Genomic DNA, 9,900 nt, shown 5'->3' with positions numbered 1-9,900 from the left:
CTGGTTATCTCCGAGACCGCCTTCTGCCACAGATTGCCTCTCATCGGCCGGTACGCTCCCACAGAGAGGGTCTCCTCAGGGTGCCGTCAGCCAGACAGTGCCGGCTGGCGACCCCCAGGGGGAGGGCCTTCTCTGTTGGAGCCCCCTCCCTATGGAACGAACTACCCCCAGAGATCCGGGTCATTCCGGATCTCCCCTCTTTCCGCCGCGCCCTCAAGACATGGCTATTCCAGCTAGCGGGGCTGGCCTGAGGGGTATTTTAGATTGGATTTTAATTTGATTTTATATTGGATGTTCACAAAATTTTAAATGAAACGGCAAAATTAATATTTCTTTTAATTGTATTTTAAAATGGTGTTTGTAAGGTCTTTATCTGTTTTTAGCTTGCTGTAAGCCGCCCTGGGTCCGCCAGGAGAAGGGCGGGGTATAAATCTAATAAAATCTAAAATCTAAACTGCCTATTAACTCCAACGCCATGTGCCTTGGCTTGTGAACTTCACAACCCTGACTTTAAACCTGGACCAGTTGACAAATCTTTTACAAGATTGATCTCAGATTCCACCTAACTATTCGTCAGCATGCCACTTTGATTTGGAACATTTTTAAGCCAAACTTGCTGAACTTTGGGGAAAAAGTTGTCTCTGTGCTGAAACTCTCATTTAGTAAAGAGAACAAAACTACCCTGTCATGTATTTGTATGTGGGCTTGGCCTGCGACAGGACACTTCATACTTTGCAAAAGGCAGAGTGGACTAAGGTAGCATTCTTTACAACAGGGGTCTGCGGCGAGGAAGAGGCAAGCACACAAAGCTCCATTTGCGCAAGCGGTGGGCACGCACGTGAAACCATCCCCTCCCCCCCACCTGCAGCCACCGCTGCTGGTCCATGGAGCTGAAAAGGTTGGAGAGTGCTGCCTTACAAGATCTTAATTCACAGAAATGTAGACTTTAGACAGTCAAAGAACAGGAAGAAGAGAATACAAATGGTAGACAATTTTCATGTTGACACCAAAAAAGTATCCAAACTGCCTTGTCCAACCTGACAGTGATGGATCAGCAAAGGGATTTTGAAATTCAATGCAATATTCAGTGGAAATACCGTCAGCTCCAGGTAAAGGATTGGGATTGAGGCTGCAGAGACTGTCAGCTCTCATTTCCTGCAAAATTGGGTCAGGGAGCTTTAGAAGAATAAGCAAAGCATTTGTCGATGTTCCCCTCCTTCCTTAATAATGTGAAATGTTCCACTTTCCCCTTCCAGAAAGCTTCATGGGTGATTCTTCCAATTTTGTTGCCTTTGCTTCTTCCACCCATGAAGGCCCAAAGGATGGGGAGGATAGAAAGATAGGAGCATTTCACGATTCAAGGCGGAGGAATGCTTTGTCCTAAATGCCATCCCGCAAACTCAAAGTAACTTCCTTTCATGTAAAAATGCAGCCTGCTCCTGTCTTTTTGCTGGCATATTATTTTTCTTCTTCAAGACATTATTTAATGCATAGAAGAACTAAAGGTAGAATTCCCACCTGCCTGCATTTCTAAGATGTAAAGGAGTGATAATAATTCATTTAGTGACCATATGAAATTACAGTGGCACTGAAAGAAGTGACCTTTGACTGTTTTTCACACAACCATTGAAGCATCCCCATAGTCATGTGATCAAAATTTGGACACTTCGCAACTGGTATGTATTTATGATGGTCACATTGTCCCAGTGTCATGTGATTACTTTTTGTAACCTTCTGATAAGCAAAAAAAGATGTTGAGACTCTAGAAAGAGTACAGAGAAGAGCAACAAAGATGATTAGGGGACTGGAGGCTAAAGCATATAAGGAACGGCTGCTGGAATTGGGTATGTCTAGTTTAATGAAGAGAAGGACGAGGGGGGACATGATAGCCGTCTTCCAATATCTCAGGGGCTGCCACAAAGAAGAGGGAGTCAAGATATTCTCCAAAGCGCCTGCAGGCAGGACAAGAAGCATCGGATGGGAACTAATCAAGGAGAGAAGCAACCTAGAACTAAGGAGAAACTTCCTGACAGTTAGAACAATTAACCAGTGGAACAATCTGCCTCCAGAAGCAATGAATGCTCCAACACTGGAAGTTTTTAAGAAGAGACTGGACAGCCATTTGTCTGAAATGGTATAGGGTTTCCTGCCTGAGCAGGGAGTTCGACTCGATGACCTCCAAGCTCCCTTCCAACATTATTATTGTTGTTGTTGTTGTTGTTGTTGTTGTTGTTGTTGTTCTTCTTCTTCTTCTTCTTCTTCTTCTTCTTCTTCTTCTTCTTCTTCTTCTTCTTCTTCTTCTTCTTCTTCTTCTTCTTCTTCTTCTTCTTCTTCTTCTTCTTCTTCTTCTTCTTCTTCTTCTTCTTCTTCTTCTTCTTGTTGTCAATGGGGAAGCCAGATTCACTTTACAACTGTGTTACTAACTTAACTGCAGTGATTCACTAAAGAACTGCAGCAAGGAAGGCCATAAAATGGGGCAAAACTCACTTAACATCTGTCTTGCTTAGCAATAGAAATTTTGGACTGAATTGTAGTAAGTCAAGGACTACCTGTATGGGTCACTCATAGAAGGACCACTGTGCATCTACTATAGAAGAAATGTGTAAAGAACTGTTACTTTCTCTGGACATCTCCCCAAAGTATCTCATCCAAACCTTTCCTCAGCAGAGCCTCCTTCCCATAGTTGATGCGCCTCCTCAGCATCTCAATGCAAGTTTCCTCCAGGTAGTATTTTATGTGCTTGGCAACTGATGGCTCCCCTTCCAACTTTCTCTTGGACAGCTGAGCTGCCACATCAAAGGCTGTCCAGCTGAGCGTCTCCTTGTCAAAGCTGATAAAAGTCCTCCCATCATAACTGTCCTGGTCAGAACCTCCTCGTAGCCAATCATTGTTCAGTTCACAACCATACCTCCACTGCAAGGTGTGAAACCCTGAGGAGACACACAAGGAAGCAGAGATATTAGAGTGGATTTGACTGCCTTGGTGATGGACACACGTTGGAAGACATGAAGGGCCAGGTTGGGGATAAATCGTTCTGAAGAACGTCAATATGGTCACTACGAATCAAGCCTGATAGATTTATTTGATAGAGTGAACTGTTCTCCCCTATGAAAATATCAGAAAGGTTTTTTCTCAGGAGGTTTTTTTCTTTAACCACCCAACCCCATATTCCGGACCCTCTTCCAACTCTCCCTATAGCAAAGAGGAGCAGGATTTGAATGTCTGAATGGAGAAGCATATCTGACTTTTCTAACTTTCCTTTCTGCAGCAGCAATTCCCCTCCCTCCCCTTCTGCTGCAGAGATGGAGACCCCCTGCCCTTCCCCCCACAACTACTCACCCTCACTGTGGTTGTAGTACTTCTGTAGGGTTACCAGGTTTCTCCCAAAGTCCTGCTCTGCCTTCTGTGCTATTCCAGTGTATTCCTCCCAAAGGGGCTCCTCTTTTTTCACCTTCTCCATCCAAGGCACTAGAGAGTGATACTCCTTTGTATTGCTGTCATAGTGAGCAATGGGCTGGTCATTCATAGACTCCAGGATGCTGAATTGGGGAAGCCCCTGGCTGGGTTCTGAGACGAAGGTATAGGAATAGTAGAGGGAGTGCCAGGAGGAGGAGGCTGTAGGTAGGAAAGAGGACCGAGTTATGGGGATCTGCAGACTGACTCTCTCTCCCATACTGCTCTCCAGGTGAATGTGCAAAGAGCCCCTTCTCTTATGTCAGAATTTGGGCTGAGGTGAAGAGGGGAGAGCTCTCCATCTCATGATTGGCACACTGAAAAACTAATTTTGATGGGTATACACTATACAGGAACCAATAGTAATAGCAATAGCACTTAGACTTATATACTGCTTCACAGTGCTTTACAGTCCTCTCTAAGCAGTTTACAGAGTCAGCATATTGCCCCCAACAATCTGGGTCCTCATTTTACCGACCGTGGAAGGATGGAAGGCTGAGTCAACCTTGAGCTGGTGAGACTCGAACTGCCGGCAGCTGGCAGTCAGCAGAAGGAGCCTGCAGTACTGCATTCTAACCAGGGCTCTTCCAATAGTTTTGCAAAGTTGTAATAACCTCAATTATCATCCTGTGCCAACAGTGAAATACATTTCGAAACCTTATGACATATTTATTTTCTGAGTTCAATGTTGGAGCAGCGATTTAAATGGTGGTTAAGATAAATCCATTAGTGGGTGGAAAACTGATCCTGGATAGATAAAAAAAATAAAACGGTCCAATTATGGTGCTTTCCTGAGAAGAAGATGATCTTGAAATTTGGCTAATTCTCCCAAAGAAAGAGTAGATCTTTTTTTTTGGGGGGGGGCATAGTTGTATGATAGAAATGCTGCAATGCCCAGCTTCTTCATTTCTCACATTGGAGTGGCTGACTGTTGAAACCTCAGTTGTTTCTTCAGGTTTAGTGTCATGTGTGAACTCTCCATTCTCCCAACATCCCAAGAATGGCATTGTGGGTCAGCCACTCTAACAGAAGGAAGGGAAGTAAAAGTATTACAAGCCTGAGAGAGAGAGACATACGAGGCTGCACCGGAGAGCCTCTTTCCTTTTCCTCCAGTTTCTGGAAGCAAATGGCAAGGGAGGGAGGGAGGAAGAAGGTCCTATGAGGGACAGAGGAGGAATTGAAGGCCAGAGTCCAACTGGCTGGGAAGAGGTCTTGTACGCTTTTAACAGAATAACAGAGTCAGAAGGGACCTTGGAGGTCTTGCAGGCCAATCCCCTGCTGAAGCAGGAGGTCCCATGCCATTCTGGACAAATGGCTGCCCAATCTCTTCTTAAAAATCTCTAGTGATGGAGCACCCATGACTTCTGGAGACAAGCCTTTCCATTGGTTAATTGTTCTAAATTAACTAAGGAAATTTCTCCTTAGTTCTAGGTTGCTTCTCTCCTTGATTAGTTTCCATCCATTGCTTCTTGTCCTGCCTTCAGGTGCTTTGGAGAATAGTCCTAGTGGACAATCACTTAAATATGAACCAGCACTGGGCTGCAGCTGCCAAAACAGCCAACACAGTGCTAGGCCGCATTAACAGAGGGATAGAATCAAGATCATGTGAAGTGTATTAATACCGCTTTACAATGCCTTGGTAAAGCCACACTTGGAATAGTGCATCCAGTTGTGGTCACCACAATGTAAAAAAGATGTTGAGACTCTAAAAAGAGTGCAGAGAAGAGCAACAAAGATGGCTAGGGGACTGGAGGCTAAAACATATAAAGAACAGTTGCTGGAATTGAGTATGTCAAGTTTAATGAAGAGAAGGACTAGGGGTGACATGATAGCAGTCCTCCAATATCTCAGGGGCTGCCCACAAAGACGAGGGAGTCAAGCTATTCTCCAAAGCACCTAAAGGCAGGACAAGAAGCAACGGATGGAAACTAACCAAAGAAAGAAGCAACCTAGAACTAAGGAGAAATTTCCTGTTAAAATAATTAACCAGTGGAACAACTTGCCTCCAGAAGTTGTGAATGCTCCAATACTGGAAGTTTTTAAGAAGAGACTGGACAACATTTTGTCTGAAATGGTATAGGGTTTCCTGCCTGAGCAGGGGGTTGGACTAGAAGACCTCCAAGGTGCCTTCCAACTCAATAGTAGCTGTTGTTGTTGTTGTTGTTATTATTAACCCCCTCTTCTTTGTGATAGCCCTTCAAATATTGGAATGCTGCTATCATGTCACCCCTAGTCCTTCTTTTCACTGAACTACACTTAGTTCCTCTTCTTTAAACAGGGATCCCCTTTGTCTCCTTGTTGCTTGAGGCAGCCAGGCAGATTTTCAGATCTTCTGTTGAGTTTTCTCTCCGTCCTTTGATAGGCCCCAACAGCTGCATTTCACACAGAGAATCACCAGGCCTGAGATGGGAGCAAATCCTGCCTTCCCTCCCTCTTCCAGGATACTCACCCCAACAGTCCTCCATCAGGAGAGCCAGGAATATCAGGATCAAAATTGGTCCTGTCCGGGAGGATCCTGCTAGGCTTGGGCAGCTTGTGTTCCTTTCATGGCTGAGAGGTGGAAATGGCTCAAGAAGAGTCACGGAAGAGCCTTCTGCAGTCAAACATGAGCTCATGATGATGGAAATCCGGGAAGCTGAAAAGAGAAACCGAGCACAAAATGAACGTTTTTGGAAATTAGCACTCCTTTTCCCTCGCACCACATGCACACCCCTTCTTCCATTCCTAGGGTTCTGCCCCCATTCTCTCCTAAACTTGCAAAGTCTCTAATCCGTGCTGTAGAACACAGATGCCCCATGGTTAGTAATGGCACTGACCAAGGCAGTTCATAGCCACTGAAATCCTACCCTCCTCTAGCACTTAGCCAAGCTAGTTCCTTCTGATCCCAAGGGATCCCAAAGCTCTCTGCATGAAGAGCCATTCAGGGATGCTGCATTAATGAGATGTAACATCCCACCCCAGGACAACAGCTGCCTCCTGGCTAATTCATTTCATGTTATCATGCCACATGCTTTCTTTCTATTGTCTGAATAATTTGGGGTCCCAATCTGAGCTAGGGTTGCACAAATCAGAATGAAATTCAGACACTCTGTGTGGAAAGGAGACTTATTCATTTCCAAAACAAAGAGGTTTGCTTTTAGGGGTAGCCACACATTAGGGATTGTTGAATGAAATTCTTCATCGTGGTTCAGTCCAAGCCGGGAATAAACAACATAGTGGCTGCTTTAGAAAGGTTGCAGTTTATTGAAGAGGAGAGCCAGATAGGAAGATGGGTTTGGAAGAAAAGAAAGTGAGCACATGTAGGGAGTGGGTTTTTATACCCTCTGGGGCTCTTGAGATTGTTTCCTGTTCCTGTTTGAGGTTTTGTATTTCTTGTGTCATATATTCTGACCTGAGTCTGGGTGTGCCCTTTGGCATCTGTGGGTTAATTCTATTATGTCCTGCCTTAGAGTTTGGGTGGGGTATGTAGATTTTAGGTGTCTTTGTCTTCTTAATCTTCCAGCTTCAGCCTTCCTGAATGGTTTACATCTGCATTTCTATAGAGCTAATTTCTGCTTGGGGGAGGGAGACTTAGGGCTATTAAGAAAACTGGGCATGCTTTTCTGCCTCTTTAAGATCCTTTGAGGAAATATATTTTTCTGCTCTTTTAATATTTCCTTCTCTGCGGGGCTGACTTCCCATAGGATGTACAAGTAGGGATTTAAAATGACAAGAAGCTTTGATGTTTAGATATAAGGACTGAGGTATTTCTGCTCTGGGCTTTGTTTATGAGGTGTATGTTAGATGTGTATATCTCAATATTATCCCGAGGATGCGTGAATTTGGGGGAGATGGAAGATCACCCTCGGATGTGTAGATGCCTTTCTAAGTGTACATTTATTGGGAGGGAGGGTCTGACATTGTGATTTTATCTTTGAGGAGGTTCCATTTCCCTGATGCCTTTAATCATTTCCTTTCTTTTGAAAATTGCTGATGGATCAAAGGTGGTTTAGGAAATGTGTGATCTGGCTAAGGGTAATTGAGACAGTATGAGGAATAAAGTTAAGAGGGGAGAATGATTTGTTATAATTTTCCCAACTGCCTACCTTCCCCTTGTAGGGTCTTCCCATATTTATGCTGCAAGAAAAAAATCCTTCATCTGCCTTCCCTATCTGTCTATAAATGCCTGTCTCCTGGAGGAACTTGCTGTAAATGGTTACCTTATATTAGACTACAGGAAGATGAGGATTAATGCTGACTAGAGAGAATGAAAAGATGTACAAAAGAGATGGTTTGCATCCATCAAAGAAAGGGGCTGAGTTACTCGGCTATAAATTCACAGATTTTCTGGAGGAAAATTTAAACTAAACAGCGGAGACAGTGAGTTAATTGATAGAGAACACCCTGTCCCCAGCAATTTAAAAATTATAGGGCTATCAGTGCATGTAACATAGATGTGTGTGTGGACAAGAATACCAACCTTGCTGTCAAGCAAAATCAAGCCTCTAATAGCGAGTGCCACACAAAGTGCACTAACCAAATAGGTGGTAAGACAATAGGGAACTCAGGCACCACACAGGTTATGTAGAAAGTAAACACAGGGTCAGTCATAAAGGACTCAAATGTCTATATACCAATGCACAGAGTATAAACAGCAAACAGGGTGAACTAGAAATTCAGGTTAATGAGGGCAGATATGATATTGTTGCCATTACGGAAACATGGTGGGATGAAACCCACCCATGGAACACACAGCTAGAGAGATTTAAATTATTTAAAAGAAACAGACCAAATAAAAGAGGAGATGGAGTTGCTCTCTATATAAGAAATAACTATATCTCTACAGAAATAGAGCACAACAATGATGAAAATTGTCTTGAATGCATTTGGGTCAATATTAAAAAAAGGGGGGGAATGACATTGCCACAGGTGTATACTAAAGGCCACCCAACCAAACACAGGAAATAGATGAACTTTTTGCTAGTCAGCTAACTAAGGTATGTAGGAAGCACATCACAATAGTAATGGGGGACTTTAACTACCCTGACATCAAATGGGAGATAAACTCTGCACCAAGTGGAAGATCAAACAGATTCCTTGCAAACCTAGCAGACAACTTTGTCTCCCAAAAAGTAGAGAAGGGAACTAGGGGATTAGCCATTTTGGATCTAATTCTCACTAACAGAGATGAAATGATAGAAGGTGTTGAAGCCACAGGAACCCTGGGAGGTAGTGATCATGCAATATTGGAATTCAACATTACGGAAGCACAAGCAATAGAACACAGTCAAACTAGAGTCTTGGACTTCAAGAGAGCTAATTTCAATAAACTTAGAGAGGGCTTGGGAAGGATTCCATAGATGAGAATCCTCAAGGGGAAAACAACTCAAGAAGCTTGGGAAATTTTGAAAAATGAGATAATAAAAGCCCAGTCTAGCACAATACCAACAAAGAAAATGCATTTATTTGCAAGAACAAGTTCTTTACAGTGACTTGTTCTTTAAGGCTCAACAGTAGGGGAGAATTTGAGAGCTGTGCAATTTAAATCTGCACTGTACTGGGAAGATAACCCTTTTCTTCCTCCAGCCCTGACGTGCAAATTCCACCCCTTAATTCCTGAACATCGGCTTTGATCCCTGCGCTGCCCTAGGACTTTGCTCTTATAAAAAAAAGTCATAAGAACTGATTACACTGAACTTTGCTTCCTGATTGGCCATTTGTTTACTCAGGCCAGCGTGATATGCAGTTAGCTCACAGGGTGTAATAAGTTGGGGGTTTGTATTCACTGTGAGTTGTGGTGAGGGGCACGGAGGGAGGCTCAGCCAATTTCACTGTATACATGTTATACTTTGATAATAAAGGTTCATTCATTCATTCCTTCATTCAATAAGGATGTTTTTCTCTGAGAACTGAAAGCCACAACAACATGGACTTTGTAGTATTGTTGCACTTGATCAATAACGTTGGTTTTCTTGTATTTTAATTTGATTTATACCAATAAAGGAGAATATCTGTAGCTCAGGAGTGAAATGAGGGGTCCTTGGTGCTCTCTGAGCTTGCTTGTTTTCTTGCAGATGTTTCATTACCCAAACTAGGTAACACCATCAGTGCTACACAGACATGTCAAACTCGTGACATCACGTGACGTCGCGCAACGTATCGGGAGTTTTGCCATTGCCGGCAATGGGGTGGGCGCGGTTTCCGCGTGGCGCGTCCGGCCCATGGGACAGCACTTTGACACCCATGGTGCTATAGAACCAATAGTTTTGTAAGGTCGTAGTCTCAATTCCTGGCAAATAGATGGGGAAGAAATGGAGGTAGTGGCAGATTTTATCTTCCTGGGCTCTAAAATCACCACAGATGGGGATTGCAGCCAAGAAATTAAAAGACGCTTGCTCCTGGGGAGGAAAGCTATGACAAATCCAGAATTCTGGTGCTCTTTGGGCAAGGGGGCTAAAACAGCCCCAT

General features: G+C 43.6%; 1 protein-coding gene across 1 annotated transcript in view; it reads right to left on the bottom strand.

Annotated features, from left to right (window-relative positions):
* The window catches only part of LOC107298387 (zinc-alpha-2-glycoprotein-like), a gene marked incomplete at its 5' end in the record, with an annotated part of 7,225 nt that extends 3,610 nt beyond the window's left edge, over window positions 1-3,615 (bottom strand). Inside the window, 2 exons of the mRNA XM_029286512.1 lie at window positions 2,618-2,930; window positions 3,340-3,615. Of these exons, the coding sequence (XP_029142345.1) occupies window positions 2,618-2,930; window positions 3,340-3,615 (589 nt within the window). The remainder of the gene's footprint in view (window positions 1-2,617; window positions 2,931-3,339) is intronic.
* Window positions 3,616-9,900: the final 6,285 nt, after the last annotated feature.

Source organism: Protobothrops mucrosquamatus, unplaced genomic scaffold (assembly GCF_001527695.2).
Source record: "Protobothrops mucrosquamatus isolate PMUCROS unplaced genomic scaffold, P.Mucros_1.0 scaffold3933, whole genome shotgun sequence".
Lineage (NCBI taxonomy): Eukaryota > Metazoa > Chordata > Lepidosauria > Squamata > Viperidae > Protobothrops > Protobothrops mucrosquamatus.
The sequence above is the reverse complement of the archived record's forward strand: the minus strand, read 5'-3'. Positions and strand labels throughout refer to the sequence as shown.